Source organism: Penicillium atrosanguineum (assembly GCF_028827265.1).
Source record: "Penicillium atrosanguineum strain IBT 20685 chromosome Unknown utg000008l_segment0_segment0, whole genome shotgun sequence".
NCBI lineage: Eukaryota > Fungi > Ascomycota > Eurotiomycetes > Eurotiales > Aspergillaceae > Penicillium > Penicillium atrosanguineum.
Genome location: NW_026623140.1, coordinates 757,475 through 775,482, shown reverse-complemented (window position 1 = coordinate 775,482; position 18,008 = coordinate 757,475). Strand labels below are relative to the sequence as shown.

The window sequence follows — 18,008 nt, the reverse complement described above, 5'->3', positions numbered from 1 at the left end:
CGGTCTAATCTCGATTCCTCACTTTTACCCCAAACATCCGGGCTGGGCTGGATTTGTTTTTTCTTCCACTCTCATATCCTCTTTCCTTTCATACTCCTCCCCTCCCAGAGCATGATTTCGACAAAGATGTCTGGCGCCGCGCGTGCGGCGACCCTCCGGTCCCATGCTCCGGTCCTCCGATCAGCTTCGCAAACATCCCGAGCGGTGTCATACTCAGCTCTGCAGGCTCAGACATTGAAGCTCTCGGCACAGACCCAGAAGGGTCGTCTTCCCGTCTCCCAGCTTGTTTCTCCGTTCACCATCCTCCCCTTGACCAGATCATTCCACGCCGCCACTCCTCTCTTCCAACAACAGCAGAAACAGCAGGAAGGAAAGGAGGAGAAGAAGAACGAAGAGAAAACGGAAGAGTCCGGCGAAGAGTCCAAGGAGGAAGGCAAGGAGGAGAAGAAGAAGGACGAGGCTCCTCCGCCGCCTCACGGCGACAAGTCTCCTTGGCAGGTGTTCCGCGACACTCTCCAGACCGAGTTCAAGGCGTCCAAGGAGTGGAAAGAGTCTACCAAGGCTCTTGCTTCTTCCGCGCATCAGTTCACTGAGAATGAGAACATCAAGCGAGCCCGTGCCGCCTATGAGGCTGCGTCGAGCGCCACTACCGGCCGCACCGGTGCCGCTCTCAAGTCCACTGGTCAGGTCATCGGAAAGAGTGCCGCCTGGACTTGGAACACCACTGTCGTCAAGGGCGTTCGCAAGGGTGTCAGCGCTACCGGTGAAGGGCTCGAGAAGGCCACGCGTCCTGTCCGTGAGACCGAGGCTTTCAAGAGCGTGAAGGAGGCCATTGATGACGGTAGCAGCTCTCGCTACGGTGGTTGGATTGAGAAGGAGGAGCGTCGCCGCCAGCGCCAGCTCCGCGAGGCGGCAGAGCTCAAGTCTGGAAAGCGCAAGGCTGAGCAGATGATTGAGGACCCCAAGTACGTTTTGATTTCGAGATTTATTCACTGACAACATTCGCTAATCTGGCATAGTGCCGGTACCCACGTTACTCTCCACAAGGACGCCGCCTGGAAGGAGTCATGGCGCAGCTTCAAAGACTCCAATCCCATGATGCAGAAGCTCTTTGGCTTCCGTGAAGTCTACGAAGAGTCTGAGAACCCCTTCATCAGCACCGCTCGCAGCATCTCCGACCGTGTTACTGGCTTCTTCGCTGAAACCGAGACCGCGACTGTCATCAAGAAGTTCCGTGAGGTCGATCCCAACTTCCAGATGGAGGAATTCCTTCGTGAGCTCCGTGAATACATGCTGCCCGAGGTCCTGGACGCTTATGTCAAGGGTGATATCGAGACTCTCAAGCTCTGGCTCTCTGATGCTCAGTTCTCCGTCTATGCTGCTCTCGCCAAGCAATACACCACTGCCGGTCTGGTCTCGGATGGCCGCATCCTGGACATCCGTGGCGTTGACGTTATGAGTGCCCGCATTTTGGACCCCGGTGACATTCCCGTCTTCGTCGTTACCTGCCGCGCTCAGGAAGTGCACGTTTACAAGAACGCCAAGACTGGCAAGCTCGCTGCTGGTATGGAGGACAAGGTCCAGCTTGTCACCTACGCTATCGGCTTGACCCGTATCCCCGAGGAGGTCAACAACCCCGAGACCCGGGGCTGGAGACTGATCGAGCTGCAGAAGGCTGCTCGTGACTACATTTAAGCGGACAAGTCTGCACGTGCTCTCAACCTATTTCCTTGCTTCCTCTCATACCTCCCTTTCGCCCCCTCGACTGTACAATATGACTGTTTTATATCAAGCCAGGCGGAACTGGCGCTTGTTTACGGTTATGTCTGTCCTAGTGACCCTTTCGACCTTGGTTAGTATGGGTGATTATTATTTTCATGTATTAATGTTCACTTCCTCCTTTCTACCTTGTCTTTTTGCCCTTTTTTTTGTGGGTTGGCTCAAAAAAAACACCCCATCATCTCCATAGACTCGGACTGGCTGCGCGTTGGATTTGAGCTGGTCTGATGGCATCTGATCTTGAGGTGTTTTGCGGCGTCCTGTGCTTTGCATTTTCACTCTCCCCTCGACACTGTCTGATCTGCATGTGGGCCCTAGGCCATTTGGTTTTTGGTGGTATTCTTGCTCATTGAATTTGCTGATGAGTTAAGATATCGACTTTGGAGTTGCATGAGGTCGTGTATATATAGCAATGGAGAATTTATATGGTGACTGGCATATTTGAGTTCGTAAGGATTGGTTACAGGGAGAGAAGTTGAAGATTAACATAGAAACGAGTAATGTCTAAAGAACGCTATTGAAACTCGAGTAACATCAGATCGTGTCTTCTTTTCCAAAGTCATCCGCCAGTCATTTCAATCATTTACTGGCTGCCACGTCCGGCGCCGCCACCACCCATCATGTTACGAGCCCTGCGAGTCAATTAGAATTTTGTTATAATCGTGTAGTTCTCGAATAAACTTACATCTCCGCAATGCTGGGATCACTCATGAGGCTGGACATATCAGGCATGCCACCGCCACCACCACCACCACCACCCTGGCCAAAGCTCTCGGCCATCTGGCGCATGCGAGGGTTGCTCATGATGTTGTTGAGCATATCGGGGTTGCTCATGAGGTTCTGAGCCATGCTAGCGAACATGGGGTTGCTCATCATGGAGCTCAGGTCGGGCATGCCACCGCCACCACCACCCATACCACCCATCAAACCAGCAAGCGAGGACAGATCAGGCATACCGCCGGCGCCACGGGATGCGCCAGGAGCAGTATCCAACTCCTCGGAAGGAGGCTCGGTAGAGCGGCCACCCTCCTCGATCTTTCGCGTGGCAGTCTCCAGACCACGGCGCAGAGCGTCGCTGCCACCGTTGCCCTCAGCCTCAATACCCTTCTCGTAAGCCTCCTTGGCGGCATGGTAGTCACCCAGCTCGAAGCGGGCAAGACCCAGACGGCTCCAGGCCTTGGAGTACATAGGATCAGCCGCGACGGCCATCTCGGCGTCCTCAGCAGCCTTGTCAGCCTTTCCGGAGGCAGAGTAGGCGGCAGCGCGGTTGGAGAGGTAGATAGGGTTGGCGGGGGCGATCTCCAAAGCCTGGGTGTACTTCTCAATGGCAGCGGGGTAATCCTTCTTGGCCATGAGAGCGTTGCCCTCAGACTTCAACTTATCGGACTCGGGGGAAGGCGCGCCAACCTTGGGCTTCTCGGTTTGCGAAGCTCCAGCATCAGCCTGGGGCGAAGACTTGCTGCGCAGCTTCTCGTAGACGCTGTAGATACCGGCGAGGGACTGTCCTCCAAGGGCATCCTTCACAGCGGCCTCGTCGGTAGGGTCAACCTTGAAGGTATCGGCGATACATGACTGGGCGATTTCGATCGATTCAGCATCGTCGGCGGTGAGAGTACCGTCCTTCAGGCTGCCGCCGAGGAAGTCGATGATGGCCAAAGCCAGACGCTTGTTGGTTTCGTTCGGGGCCTACAGATCGCGCGATTAGTACCATGCACCTGCCGGCTCAGGTGGAGCAGAAATTACCATGATCTCAAATCAAGAAAATAATGGATGATTGATGAACAGGAATCACTCTCAGGGGAGAAAAAAAGAAGAGAATGCGGGGGGGGAGAGCTCGCCGCACGTGATACCGCTTATCGCGCTCGTTGGCTGTGTTTAGCTCTTGTTCTCCTTGCGCTTAACAGTTCGCGGATGAAAGCTTCCTCATTTGTCTTTCTGTTGGAGCGAGATGGGCTTGGATGAGCTCCATTGTCAATATTAATTCCCCGTTTCGCCAGCTGAGCCATGTACTGGCCCAATGGGGTCCCCCGGGTCTACGCGGTCAATGGCCCGGACATCGCCCACGTCTCCTCCGATGGATATCCCAAGGATACAAGCTCGAACACGGAACGGCGAAGCTCTATATATAACAACGATGATACTGGGGACGCGCAATCTTCAAACACCGAGAGCAATGAACCCAACCCCGAGCCGTCGGCCAACTCGGAGACTCCAAAATGGGAGCATGAACCGATCAATGGACTCTGCGTCTCTCGCTCAGGGCATATGTTTGCGACAATAACCGAGTCCTCTATTTCACTATGGCAAACAAGGGTATGTTCAGGGGTAACTCGTCTGCTTTGAAAGTGCAATTGATGAGCTTCGATACTAATTGTTGCCACAGCCAACGGCCGTCGTAGCCGCGATAGTTCGGTCCTTGTACTCGCTGAAGACATACGGCTCGAATGTAGCACTGTTAATGCACCCAGACTCGACAATTCTGGTTGTACAAACCTCCGGGGGCTATCTCCTGACTTACTCGGTGGCGTCCGACCCATCAACACACGTCTACCAGCAACGTTTCGATCACTCTACACACCCGCGCCGCCAGCAATTAGCACATTTTGCTGCCGTCGAAGAGTCAAATGTGGTTGGTGATATAAGCATTAGGTTCCGAATGGCAATCAAGATCGAGTCGGGGATTGTCAAGGCGCTGGCCTTGGATCAGGAGCTTGTCGTTGCTACTGTGAAGCCGCCTGCGATCCAGTGTATTCGGTGGGCTCCGGACCCTAGTGGGACGCAGACTACGTCAGAGCTACTGAGCCGCATTCTGGATATACCGAAGAAGGTTGCAGTGGTGGACATGGTCTATGACCGTGCTATGAACCTTCTCATTTGGCTCACGAGCCACGGTCAGGCATATGCTGTGCAACGAGCTCACGATGTACAAGAAGATCCGGATGCACCTAAGAAATTGTTCCGTGGGCATTGTTTCCACGACCCCAAGGAGGATGGCGAAAAGGCTGTGAAGGTGGCTGTCAATGCCCGATTCTCCTTGTTAACTGTGTTCTGTGCAAATGGCGAGATTTGCGTGTACACTGCCAAAGACTATATGGGCAATGTGCTGCTATCCCAGAAGCTGCAGCTCCCGGCATCGCCGACTACTACCGGATCATTGACATTCATGAGCTATTCGCCGGACGGATATTGTCTCTTCGCTGGCTACGAGAATGGCTGGACAACATGGAGTGTCTTTGGAAAACCGGGTGGTAACAGCTTCACAGTTGACCCTACCTTAGCAGCGTCAAATGGTGAAGATTGGCTGACAGGTGTTTCAAGCGGCTGCTGGATTGGCGGTGGATCCGACATTATTCTGTCAGGACTGAGCGACCGACGACTCTGGATTCTGGAAACCGCTCGCAGTGCACTTACTGGCTGCTTCTCTGCCGCTAACCTCGCCCAAGGCTTGCTTCAGACCGGCACCGAGTTTATTCTCTACCGTGGACATGATCTCCCGGAACTAATGACCATTTCTGGCAAGGACTCGCTATGGCACCATGCACAGTACCCCCCAGCATATCTTCATTCGCAATGGCCGATCAAATCGTGCGTTGTGTCTCAGGATGGACGGTATGTGGCAATCGCAGGTCGGCGTGGACTGGCACATTACAGTGTGAACAGTGGTCGATGGAAGGTCTTTGAAGACTCCAAGGTCGAAAACTCATTTGCGGTTCGAGGTGGAATGTGCTGGTATGGACATATTTTGATTGCCGCCGTCGAAAGCGATGGATCGTACGAGGTATGCTATTTCTAAGATTTCGGTGCTTACCAAACTGACTTCCTATTAGGTGCGTCTCTACTCGCGTGAGGCAGCATTGAACAACAACTCGATCATGTTCATCGAGTACCTTCCAGCACCTGTGGTGTTTATTGGGCCATCTGGAGAGGATTCTCTCTTAGTTTATACATACGACAACATCCTATATCACTACGTGATTAACTCCACACAGCCTCAAATCACTCTTGTGCCTGTTGGTCAAATTGCCTTTAATGGTATCGTTCGCGCACCGACTCGGGTGAGGGCGATCAGTTGGGTTCTGCCCGAGGAACAAATGCGTATGTTGCGTTTCCCTGACACAGTGACCAAGCAGATATCTAACAATCGAGTAGGAAACGGTGACCCGTCTCAAGATGTCAAGGTCGCATCTGTGCTTCTCCTTGTTGATGGAAATCTTGTTCTCCTACAGCCGATAGTGTCGGATGCAGGTGATCTCAAATATGACATGCGTGTTATTTCACAAGATGTGGAATACTATATCCTGATGCGTGATCAGGGATCCTTCAACTTTTCTCCTTCAGTCGACGAATCTCTCCCGGCAAGCCCATCCGCTGAGATGACGCTTGGTTCGTCCCACAGCAGTCTTTCTCTGAGAGACTCATTGTGGACATTTCGGGGCAAGGACTTACTGGCATGGAACGACGTCCAAGATGTTTTGCAACAAGAAACGGTGCCGGCACCGCTCAACATCCCCATAGACTTCTATCCTCTTTCCGTGCTTCTCAACAAGGGTATTGTCCTGGGCGTGGAATCCGAAATGACACAACGACGAGATGTGACATTTACCAGTCTCAAGTTTGCCATCAGAGTACGATTTCCAATTCTCCTCCTAATCTTCCTCTACTAACATCTCCAAGACACACCTCTTCCTCCCATACTTCCTCCAATACAGCCTTACAAATCTCGGCACCCCGGCTGCCCTCTCCCTCTGTCGCCATTTCTCCCACCTCTCATACTTCGCCCACGGCCTCGAGATTCTCCTACACCACGTCCTCGACGAAGAAGTCGACAACCCGACCCGCGCCAACAAATCCACCGACCCCAACGTCCACGAAGGCCCTCTCCTCCCAACAGTCATCTCCTTTCTCCAAGCAACCCTCCCAACCCGCGAATATCTCGATATCGTAGTCCAATGCACCCGCAAAACCGAGCTCCGCTTCTGGCGCACCCTGTTCACCTACCTCCCTCCCCCAAAAGACCTCTTCGAACAAGCCCTCCGCCTCGATGCCCTCAAAACAGCTGTCGGATACCTCCTCGTCCTACAGGCTTTCGAAGACGAAGAACAGGGCCACGACGGCCGAATTGAGGAATATGTCGTTAGACTTATAGGTCTTGCGTCGCAGAAGAGTGATTGGGAACTCTGCGCGGAGTTGGCTAGGTTCTTAATTGCCCTTGACGCATCTGGCGAGATGCTTCAGAGAGCTATTGGGCGAGTGGGGTTGCGTCAGCGTCCGAGTATGAATGGGGCTGGCTCGGGGTTACCGTCTAGAACTGGCTCGGCAGCTAGTGTTAAGGGACTCGGGCTGAGTTTGCCTGTAAGGACGCCTTCTTGGTCATCTTTGTCGCCAACGGGCTCTGTTTCGAGACAAAGTTTGCGTGATGGGGATGTTTCGGATGAGTATCCTAATTCCATGGATAGTCGGGATGCGTAATTCGATTTTGTAGAGCTGTACATATTTCGGCTCTGTTTTTGTATATAATCTGGATCTGGCGAATGAATGTTTGAATATTTAATGGAGTTTCGTAATTGTGAACATTCGTCTTCTGCCATTATCTCACTGTCAACCTTGGAAGACAATCCTGGATCCCATGTAGAGCATTCCTCTCAAATTCATACTCCAGAAACACGGATCACTCCAACCATAGAAGATGTCCTCTTGAAAATCCCAATCCAGGTCATTTTGTCATTTCATTTTCTCATCATAAGACCAATAACCCATCCTAGATGGTCGGGGTAGATATCATAACCCCGGGAACTCAACCCGGTATCTCAGCATTTGAACATATCAAATCTAATCCAACTGCATCCTCCAAAGCCCATCACCCAAGAAATGCCCCTCATCCATAACGACGCCCTTGCCTTTACTCTTCATCTCCTCAGTACCCTGCTTCAGCGTACCAACAAGACAAACCTCTTCCTTACCCTCCGCCTTAACAGCAACAACACTCCCCGCCTCAAGCGCATGCTCTGAGTCCGGCAGACGACCTCCAGGGGAGGTCAGGCCGGGAGCCATGAGGGCAGCACCGGAGAGCACGAAGCGGATGGCGCCGCGGTCGATCTGGATGGTTGGGAGGGCGGTGGGATAGGCATGCACAAGTTTGAGATGCGGGATGGGCGGGCCGTCGAAGGGTTGGAAGAATAGTGGTGTTGAGTCTATTGTGTACAGGGTGGTACGTTCGGGGCTGGGTTGTTGTGTTAGTTCCTGGTTTCTTTGCATGTGTAGATGGCGGGGGTGGGTTGGGAGAGAGCCTGGGAGATGTAGGTTGGAAACGTACAGCTTCACGACTTCTAGAGATGCCTTCTTGGGCATGATCTCTTCGATGTAGGGTTCAAAGCCGGGGTAGGTCTCCAGCAGCTTCTGGCGCAGGCCGCGCTGCACGGAGGACTTGACCTTGGAGCGATTGCTCGACGGGATCCTGGTGTTCGGGGCTTTGTTAGCATGGTGAACGTTCCTTAAGGTTTGGATAGCTTCTCGAAGGGCCTTCTCACTCTTTCTTGAACATGGTGTTGGTTGTTGCAGGTCACTGAATGCTCCGAGTGCGTGAAGTGGGATGCGCGGGGAGTCTCACGTGACATGGTCTACATTTTACAGAGCTCGACTTTCAGAGCTTGGAGCTATTTTGCTAGGACTGCTACGATTCAATGAGTTTTAAGTGCGAGGCAAGTCACTTTTTACACGGTTTACAGTATTCATATCTGCGCTTGAATAGGTATTTCCATTTGTAGAACTATCTACCAGGGCGACGCACAGGTTTTGAGGGCATAGTATCAACAAAACTTTTAGCCCTTGGCAGCACCAGCCTTGATGAGGAGGATATCACCGTCCTCAACAACGTAGTCCTTGCCCTTGGTCATAACCTTACCGGCAGCCTTGACAGCACCTTCGTCACCAAGCTCCTTAAGGAGAGCAAAGTTATACACGATGGCCTGGATGAAGGTCTTCTCAAAGTCAGTGTGAATGACACCGGCGGCAGCAGGGGCCTTGATGCCCTTGCGGATAGTCCATTGGCGGACCTCATCGGTACCAGTGGTGAAGAAGCTGGCCAACTTCAAAGCCTGGCGCATGGTAGTGACAACCTTGGGCAGACCGGACTTGGTGCCAAGTTTCTTGCACTCCTCCTCGGCGGCGACATCATCCTTCATCAGGGTAAGACGCTCCTCGAAGCAGGCAGAGATGGGGAGAATGGGGCAGTTGGGGGAGTTGGTCTTGATCCACTCGAACAGAGAGGGAAGGTACTTGTTCTTCTGGCGGATGTAGTCCTTCTCGCTCAAGTTGACAAGGTACACAACGGGCTTGGCAGTGAGAAGGAACAGGGGGTTGATGGCCTCGACCTAAAACCAATGTTGTCAGCAAAATGTTGATAACGGTTTTGAGTGTTTCAATAAGAAAAAAAACTCCAAAATTCAGTATAAACTTTCTTCTCATAGTGCCCTCTACAGAATAAAAATGAGGTCACATCGACGAGCTGGGTTTATTTCGCGCTCATGGCGCTTATTCATCATGGTAATGGAATGTGCAGGGGGGAAGAGTAGGGGGGAAATTTCTTCACATACCTCCTTGGGGGTCCAGTCACCATCACGAATGTTCTTTCCCTCTTTCAGCCACTCAAGGACTCTGCCAGTAGTGGCCTCTTCCTCCTTCAACTTCTTCATCTCAAGAGACTGGCCACCACGGCGAGTCTGCTTGGACAGAGCATCAAGAGCCTTCTCGACGAACTCGATATCCTTAATGCGAAGCTCCTCGCTAATGATGGTCAAATCACGAACGGGGTCAACGTCGCCCTCAACGTGGATAATCTCGGCATCATCGAAGCAGCGAACCACCTGGAAGATGGCATCGACAGCACGAATGTGCGACAAGAAAGAGTTACCCAGACCAGCACCAGTCGAGGCACCACGGGTCAGACCAGCAATATCGTACACGGTCAAGTTGGCGGGAACCTGCGACTTGGGCTTGTAGTGGTCGACGAGCCAGTCGTACCGCTCATCGGGGACGATGACACGGGCCTCCTCAGGGTCAATGGTGGCATAGGGGAAGTTGGCCGGGTTACCCAGAGAGGACTTGGTGATGGACTGGAAGAGAGTAGATTTGCCGACGTTGGCAAGACCAACCTAGAATCATCGTAAGTCCATGTCGAAGGAATAAATAAACCAGAATTGTGGTTGGAGAAAAAAAAAAGGAAAGGAAGGGGAACAGGGGGGAGAGCTCGGCTTAAATAGTTTGTGTGGAATTAAAAAGTGGACTGTGCTGTGCGAAAAAAGAACACAAAAAAGGGTGGGGACACTGCTCACATACGATACCGCTCTTCAAGCTGTTGCCGGGACGGCCCAAAAGGACCTTCTCTTGAACTTGAGCCTTCTTGGGAGGCATTTTATTGGACTTCTTTTTCTTGCTGGAGTAGGAGCGACAGGAAAGAGGTGGGAGGTGGGGGGAGGTGGGAAGGCGGAAGCGGGCGCAGGGATGGCGCGCGGTGAAAGCAGGACCAGCTGCGGATCGATCGACGATACGAAGGAAAAAGAGGGAGGTGGTCGGGAGAGACGTGATGTCGGGTGTCCACGAAGGTAGTGGACAAGGTCAATTGAGTTAAAAATAAGGAGAGAAGTGAGAGAGTGGCTTGATACGGTCGCAAAGATGACGAGGTTCAACATGTCATCGAAGTTTTCTGCCCGACTTCAGCTACCGCCCACGTGAAGTGTTAGCCCTGCCCTTGACGTCAGTGCTTCATACACTGTTTACGTTTTGTAGGTGTTTTTTTTTAACGATACGATCCAAGACCTAAAATTTCTATAATTGTAGAGGTGACACTTTACCAACTGACCTCCGAGCTACCAAGATCTCAAAGTGATATGCCAGATATCCAATAGTCCCCATTGACTCTTCAGTTTACCACCCTTGACCCCCAAGATAAATCTTTGATGATATGCTTTTGCATAATAAGGCATTGCCTAGCTTATGATACAAATACAGACATAGATAGAAAGAAGAGCCATCTCCCTCTGCAGGTCTACAGTGGAGTGGAAAATGAATGCAGCCTCCCCGACCCAAGCCCAAGCAGCACGTATCAACGCCAATACAAAAAAACACAGCGAGAGCAAATGTCATCATAGATCCATTGCATCGCCATCCACGCGGTCCACCATATCCAGAAGTTTAGCATATGGAACAGTGACGCGCTGGAGTTCGCGGTATTTGCCTGGAAGCCGTTAGCAGACGGGACTAAATAGCAATGAAAATAAGAACATACCAAGAGCCAGGATCACCTCCTTCAGTAAAGTTTCCCGTGGCCAACCACATAGATCTTGTGAGCCTTCGCGCCAACTCCGGCCTTCGCGCTCGTTAACTTGGAGCTTTGTGATAGATTCGGTGCCTTCATCGTCTTCGAACAGACCGCCGATTAAGCCCTTGAGTAGCTCTTCGACCTTCATCTTTAATCCTTCCGCGCCGATGCGCTTGGCGTACATATTCAGGTATAGGCGGAACTCTTCCTTAGAGCCTAGAGACAATGCAGCAGCGAGTCGGTTCTCGAGATGGGCGATGGAAACACTTGATTCGAAGGTTTCGTAGCCTTCTCGGGATAGCAAGACCTTGACGAGTCGTTGCAAGAAATACGCACGACCACGTAGAAGGGTTACGTTCGTGGTATTGCGTTCAAGGAAGGGGATGATACCAGCAGATACGGCTGCCTTGGCGTCCTTGGTATCTTGCTGGGCATCTCTTGCCTGAAGGTTACTAACAGGGGCCTCTGTTGAGTTCCAGTACTGGCTGCCGACGGCCCACCAAGCTTCTGAGATGCGCTGCCATGTGTACATAGATGGAGAGTAGGAGTAGCCTTCGCCATTGGTCAATGATACGACGATGCGGCCTTCGGAGTTAATGCGTGCATCTGTGATTGCCGGTGCAGCGGTGGGGTTCGCGCCTAGTGTGTGGATGGCGGCGTCGAGGACGGGTTGGAGGGAGACGGGAGGGTGGGGAGAAGAGAGATGCTTCACGTTCCAGACGTAACACATACCCACGGAGGAGATGCATAGGATCCAAGGGCCGTTGCATTCCAGAATGACGGGTTGTGCTTCCAGTACTAATGCGCTGACAAGCCGGCGACCTGCTGGGGTCCAGAGATAGACTGATCCGTCTTCACAGGCAGCGGCCCACATGCTTTGGTTTCCTGTTACGAGGAGAACAGAGCGGGGGAGGAAATCTTGCCATAATGGCTGCTCTCCACGAAAGAGTGTGAGACGCACCGGTTCGCGGTCCACGGCCCGGCCGGTCAAGCTGGCCAATGAAGGATTGCGAGCCTCGAATACCACATCCACTCGTGACTTGGTACTCGAGTCTCCTCCGCCAGGAGCTGGCGGCTCGGTAGGCTTCCCACTTGCATCAAGCGCGCGTAGTATGTGGGTGCGGATTTTGGGGACGGCCAGACGAAGCTGGCTGACCGACATGCAAGGGTTGATAACTGCAGGACGGATGAAATCTGGGGTTTGTTGCTGGCCGTTGGCCCCAGGCTGCACTTGAGCGGGGAGAAGACCATCGGGAGTATTGGCCAGGATCGGCGTCGCACCATTTTGGCTTGCTACAGCGACGCGTTTCTCAGCCTGGCCGTCTTCATCGCCCTCGAGCTGGGCAAGCTTGCGCTTGTTGCCGAGCAGAAGAGCAGTTAAACCACCTTTAGGCAAGCCGTCAAATGGTTTCGAGAGGTCGACGAGAGATGTGGGAGCATCGGCTTTCACCTGGCTGCTGACTGAAGCCATGAGGCGAGCTTGAGGGAGAGAAGACTCGCCAGCTCCAGCCCCAGAGACAAGGAGAGGGGCAATACGCTTCTTGCCCTCTTTTGTGTATGTCGGACGCTGCTTGAGTCTTTCTAGCTTAGCCTGGTAAGGATCAGGTTTATCCTTCTCAGACACGGAGGCATTCGGTGTTGATCCAGTCCCGTTTGTCTGGGTCTTGTTTGTGTCTGCCGCAGGAGAAGGTGCTTGAGCGGGAGTTGTACCGTTCGATGGCTGCGGTGCTGATCCGCCATTCACAGCAGGTTCAGCGGCTGCATGGCCATCTCCCATCAGTGCACCCATGCGGCCCTCGACTCCCTTGATCTCACCAGCTTTACTCTTTTCTTCCAGCAACAATCCATCGGTGGTTTCAGTAATACCGGCGCCCTTGCGGTTCGTTCCAAACTTGGTCAGGGACTTTTCGTTCTCCTCCATCTCTACGGCATAGCCCAGCTCGCCATCCTCGAACCGAGCTGCGACAATGGTACCATCCAGAGCGGTAGCAAAAAGACACTTGCCATCAGGACTCCAAGCCAAATCCGACATCGACTTGGCAGCCATTTCCTGAGCGACCACGATCGGGCGAGCATTGCTCGTAATCCAAACGCTTAGCGACTTGTCTGCACCCGCGCACGCAATAACAGTAATATGATGCGCCGCATGTCCATCAGGCTGATTCTTATTGATCGGCTCCCTCGAATATAATCGGGGAGAGAAGGAGCAGACCTCAACGGGAGCTTCATGGCCAATGAGATTGATATCACCGTCCCAAGACCCACGGTTGATAATCGCAACCGAGCTGACGGGGCCATTGACCGCATTTGCAGCCGCAATGTGCATTCCGTCAGGTGACCATGAACAGCGTCGGAAGTATGCAGTCAGTGGGGAGTTCGCAAATGGGGCGGAGATGGTCTGCTCGAGGACGAAGTTGTTCATTTGGTCGTGAGAGGAAGAATTGGGGGCTGGAGAGGTGAATCGGAAGATGCGAACAGTGCGATCATCACTGGCGGTAGCAAAGTACTTGTTTGCTGGGTCGAAAGTGATGCCTTTGACATGACTCTGGTGAACCGATATCGTCTTCAGCTTTTCAAAAGTGTGTCCTGACCACACAACCACTTTCGAGTCGAGACCGACGGAAACCAGAATCGATGAGTCGTGCGACCACCCCAGGTCCTGGACGTCGTTGTCATGGCCGATCAATCGCCGGATAGTGCGCCAGTTCTCGACTGGAGGTGCTTCGTCGGAGCCTGCGCCGCGTTTCCAGAATGGTCAGTGTCTGATATCTATGTTTCCAGCGTTTGCAAGACGTACCGAATGTCGAGTGTGTTGGCGGGTTAGCATCAAGAGTGTAAACGCAAACTATTTTATCATCCGCTCCCGAAGCAAGATATTTTCCATTCGGTGAGAAGCGAACCGTGTGAATTGTGCCAGAGTGGTTGCTCATCGACGCAAGCTGCTTCGGCTTATCGGCGAACTCGGGGTTGCCGGTGTTGTAAATGGCCTCTGTAGACCAGATCCGAACGTATCCATCTAGCGCACGGAAATAGCGAACATGTCAGTGATAATTCTTCAAAGGGAGCCCTGCTGCAGCCTAGCTTCTTTTCTAGCCTGCGGGGTCCATTCGGGTATCCAGGAAGCTCACCTCCAGCGGCAGTCACCAGTCTCTTTCCATCAGGCGATACATCACAACTATAGACCTCGAAGTCTTTCCGTTCGCCTGTTTAGATCGAATATGTTAGTCTAGCTCTCAGAGCAAAGGGTTTGCCAAAGTTAGGCCAGACGGGCACGATCCCACGCTTCGTAGCAATGAAGACAGGGGCCGTCGCAAAGAGCGTACCTCCGTGAGTGAGCCAGACTGGCTTGATGATATGCATTGCGCAGCGCGCGCGGAGTGCGCTACCTCTTTATCCCACGGCGAGGATAGCACCTTTTTTTGAATGGGGAATGGACACTGGGGGTATGCTTGAGCGTTGCGGCTTAGCTCCGGGGGAGATTCGAGGCGGGCGGAGGTAGTGGTAAGGTCAGGTGTTCATGTGGACATCGCACTCGCAGGGTAGAGGTTGATCCCAGCCAGGAAATCCTGTATAAGCACACAGATCCACTGTGTGAACAGCCGACAGGTCGGGAGGCGTGGATGAAAGGGTGGACGGTGGAAGGTGGAGGGTGGACAGGGCGCGATCAAAAAGTCGCGATCTCCATTTGGCGCGTGGCCCGAGCTCCCTTTCGCGTTTGACTTCTACTTCTACTGAATTACTTGTACTCGACACAAATTGAACATCTTGAGAATTTTCGAGATTACTATCATACACGCTTTTCCTTTCTTCGTCCTTGATCAATGCCGACGATTTCCCTATGTACGCAATACAGAGCTCGGATCACTGATTCAACTGGGCAAGCAATGCCTGACTCCTGAAACAATGCTGCAAAGGAAACGAAAAATATGAGCGGGGAAAGTAGTACAGATATAGCCATGGTAAGGCTGGACTGGAAGAGGATGCAAAACATAGGGAAATGAAAAGGTTCAGGATCATACTTGTCGTTTCACTCGAAGAGTTCACCTCTTCTGTTGGCTCGCTTCATCGAAGCTGTCAAGAACACTCTGTGCAACGCCAGCCGAGTGCTCCTCAATGGGTGCAACCTCACTATCCAGGTGCTTCTCGGCGTGATCTCGGTGGGTACGCTCAGCAGACTGAGGTGCCTCTTGGGCACCAATAGCCTTGGCAGCAAGAGCCTTAGCCTGGGACTCGCTGACCTTGCCATAGACAGACATGGCGCTAGCAATCATGCCACCGATATCTCCAACGTTGCCTGGAACGACAACCGCAGTACCCTCACGAGCCAGGTTCGCGAAAGCGTCAACGTACTTCTCAGCGACGCTCAGGCTGATAGCGCTCTGGGCGTTCTCCTCGCCCTGCTGGATCGCCAAGGCAACGGCTTCAATTCCACGCGCGGTAGCCTCTGCCTTCAGCTGGATAGCCTGGGCTTCACCAGTAGCCCGGTTGATCTGCTCCTCGCGCAGGGCTTCAGATGCCAGGATGACGGACTGCTTGCGACCCTCGGCGATGTTAATCGCACTCTGGCGCTGACCCTCGGATTCGAGAATCTCGGCACGCTTTGACCGCTCAGCAGTGACCTGGCGGTGCATGGCGGCGACAACACCGTCCGGCGCATGGATATCCCGAATCTCGTACCGAAGACAGACAACACCCCAATCTTGTGCGGCCTCATTGATAGCTTGTGTGATATTTGTGTTGAGAGTGGCACGCTCCTTCAGGACATGGTCCAAAGTCAACTGACCGATCTCGGATCGCATGGTCGTCTGCGCCAGCTGCGAAATGGCGTACTCCGCATCCTCGACACCGTAGCTGCATTTCGTCCACTATTAGTCACTTCCTAATCGTTCCACCTTCAGAGTCTCTAATGACTCACCTTGCTTTGTATGCGTCGAATACCCGCGTGTACAAGACACCGTCGAGCTCCAGGGTGACGTTATCCGCGGTAATGGCATTCTGGCTCGGGATCTCAATGGCCGACTCCTTCAAGCTCTTAACGTAGGCAATGCGGTCCAAGAAAGGGACCAGAATAGCAAGACCAGGCTCCAGGATCCGGTGGAACTTGCCCATACGCTCAACGATCCATGCTGTTTGCTGAGGCACGAAGCGCACAACGGTGTTCGCGGGGAGGGTCTTTTGATTGTTAAAGTAAGTAACGTGGCCACCGCCCTGTTGCGGCTGACCAGATGCGAAGTTGCTGAAGATGGATTCGGGGACGAGTCTGCGGGGGGAATTTGTGAGAGCTCGTTGCTGTACTGCAGTCACCGCAGTGGTTCGGGGAAGTCGGCGGCCCTGCTGAAGAAGAGCGGAGCTGCGAGACCTTAATAGTCTCGAGCTTTGACGGTATGCGCCCTCCATTTTGGGAGAATCTTGTCAGGGAGGATTGGGAAGTGGTGAGGAGATGAAGGTCAGCTGGATCGGACGAGCTGGTGGAACAAGGTTCGGCTTGAGGTGTTGGCGCCTGAGGCGACGAGATTCTCCGCACTCGATGCAACGCTTTGTTTGCGCAATACTATATGAAGGTTAAGACGTCTTATAGAAACTCTGCAGCAAGCAAGGCCTTTACTGTTCTTCAGTAAATTAGTCATTTATAGGCTGCATTTCAAATTTCAATATTTTGCAATACCTTGCAACCAGTTCACAATAGCCGTTCCCGAATGGAGAAAGAGCTACGGATACATAGGAAAGCTCGTTACACATTTATTCAACTTGTTCTATAGCAAAAATATATGCTATTCTTTGCGAGGTACTAGATCCGAACCCACTGGTTTCTCGAAATTCAGCTCTATATAAATCAAGTGCATGTTGCGTGCACATCTCAATCTTGGAACTTCTAGTTAGTCGACTTAGCCAGTCTTTTGATATAAGTTCGAACATATGAACGTTTTATTATCTCCGCCCTATATTATCTACTCATCCTTTCAAAATATAACCTTTGTGTTCCTTATATTCAATAAAACCTAACAGGGTTTCTCTTCTAGTCTTTGATTTCTCTTTTCTAGGTCTAGCTCGATTCTCGGGCTCTCATACACTCGTACTACTAGGTAAATATTCTCATATGCCCTATAATAGGTCTCGACCATAGTAACACACCGGTTTGCGTAAATTGGAGATAAGCTATCGGTCCGATGTTACGCGTTGCTAGCTGGTCACAGTGAGTAAGTACGCGAAGGTTATACGTACAGACTTAATTTATGAGGAGCGTTAAGTATATGCGCCGAGTAGGCTGAATACGGCTTCCCGGGCACCGACAGCAATACACACTCCTTTGCGTCCAACTCTTTACTGTCCACTTAATATTCGAACAGAGCTTTAAACTATCGGTGGCTTACTGTCAGTCTAGTCCCGGCGTTTTAGACAGCTAATCATGAAGAAGGTGACACCCTAAGAGACGTTACTTGAATTATCCTTCTGAATTAAATATATAGAATAGCTAGAGTCAAAACGTGTAGTGAAATCCTCCTATTAGAACCTTACTTTTGTTTCTTTATTTCCTTCCCTATATGAAATTCTTCGCAGGTAGCCCTAAACGCGGGTTCTTTCGGTGAGCATAAGGACGCCCGTGCAGCGTGAGCACCAGTTAAGGTTGGCTAAGTCGGGACCGTCAGCGGCCTCAGAATCGATCATCAATCAAGTTATGGTTAGGCCAAAGTGAGTCGGGATTTGATCAGGGGCTTGGATCAAATCCCGCTCCGCTAGCCCCAATCACAGGTGCCCTGACCTATCTTGTCGCTTTCATAAGGAAGGTTCACTTTCTGCTACGCGGTGCGCATTAAGAATGACAAATTTTGGGAGCTTACTGCACGCTGAAGAGCATTTATTGAGACCCCTAACCTGGCCCTCCGATCCGAATTATACTCGGGCGAGTTCACGT

The 18,008-nt window shown here is 52.2% G+C and overlaps 7 protein-coding genes across 7 annotated transcripts; 2 read left to right on the top strand and 5 right to left on the bottom strand.

The window, feature by feature from the left end:
• Positions 1 to 111: 111 nt before the first annotated feature.
• Positions 112 to 1,695, top strand: tim44 (protein translocase subunit TIM44; the record flags this gene model as incomplete). The annotated part of the gene is made up of 2 exons (XM_056889845.1): positions 112 to 965; positions 1,020 to 1,695. 2 exons carry the CDS (start codon positions 112 to 114, stop codon positions 1,693 to 1,695), a joined length of 1,530 nt encoding a protein of 509 aa, XP_056736336.1.
• A 667-nt stretch (positions 1,696 to 2,362) lies between these two features.
• On the bottom strand, positions 2,363 to 3,525 carry N7443_009788 (uncharacterized protein; the record flags this gene model as incomplete). The annotated part of the gene is made up of 3 exons (XM_056889844.1): positions 2,363 to 2,411; positions 2,465 to 3,465; positions 3,523 to 3,525. The coding sequence occupies 3 exons, from the start codon at positions 3,523 to 3,525 to the stop codon at positions 2,363 to 2,365; spliced, it is 1,053 nt and encodes a 350-aa protein (XP_056736335.1).
• Positions 3,526 to 3,783: 258 nt separating this feature from the next.
• Positions 3,784 to 7,248, top strand: N7443_009787 (RIC1 family protein; the record flags this gene model as incomplete). Its single annotated transcript, XM_056889843.1, has 5 exons — positions 3,784 to 4,092; positions 4,163 to 5,557; positions 5,607 to 5,874; positions 5,929 to 6,404; positions 6,454 to 7,248. 5 exons carry the CDS (start codon positions 3,784 to 3,786, stop codon positions 7,246 to 7,248), a joined length of 3,243 nt encoding a protein of 1,080 aa, XP_056736334.1.
• Positions 7,249 to 7,608: 360 nt separating this feature from the next.
• N7443_009786 (translation machinery-associated protein 20) lies at positions 7,609 to 8,320 on the bottom strand (the record flags this gene model as incomplete). The annotated part of the gene is made up of 3 exons (XM_056889842.1): positions 7,609 to 7,999; positions 8,093 to 8,233; positions 8,307 to 8,320. 3 exons carry the CDS (start codon positions 8,318 to 8,320, stop codon positions 7,609 to 7,611), a joined length of 546 nt encoding a protein of 181 aa, XP_056736333.1.
• Positions 8,321 to 8,597: 277 nt separating this feature from the next.
• Positions 8,598 to 10,188, bottom strand: N7443_009785 (YchF/Obg family ATPase; the record flags this gene model as incomplete). The annotated part of the gene is made up of 3 exons (XM_056889841.1): positions 8,598 to 9,149; positions 9,372 to 9,929; positions 10,114 to 10,188. The coding sequence occupies 3 exons, from the start codon at positions 10,186 to 10,188 to the stop codon at positions 8,598 to 8,600; spliced, it is 1,185 nt and encodes a 394-aa protein (XP_056736332.1).
• A 731-nt stretch (positions 10,189 to 10,919) lies between these two features.
• hir1 (putative histone transcription regulator Hir1) lies at positions 10,920 to 14,455 on the bottom strand (the record flags this gene model as incomplete). Its single annotated transcript, XM_056889840.1, has 5 exons — positions 10,920 to 11,011; positions 11,063 to 13,828; positions 13,893 to 14,111; positions 14,224 to 14,298; positions 14,419 to 14,455. The coding sequence occupies 5 exons, from the start codon at positions 14,453 to 14,455 to the stop codon at positions 10,920 to 10,922; spliced, it is 3,189 nt and encodes a 1,062-aa protein (XP_056736331.1).
• Positions 14,456 to 15,135: 680 nt separating this feature from the next.
• Positions 15,136 to 16,492, bottom strand: N7443_009783 (SPFH domain-containing protein; the record flags this gene model as incomplete). The annotated part of the gene is made up of 2 exons (XM_056889839.1): positions 15,136 to 15,946; positions 16,011 to 16,492. The coding sequence occupies 2 exons, from the start codon at positions 16,490 to 16,492 to the stop codon at positions 15,136 to 15,138; spliced, it is 1,293 nt and encodes a 430-aa protein (XP_056736330.1).
• Between the last annotated feature and the right edge of the window lie 1,516 nt (positions 16,493 to 18,008).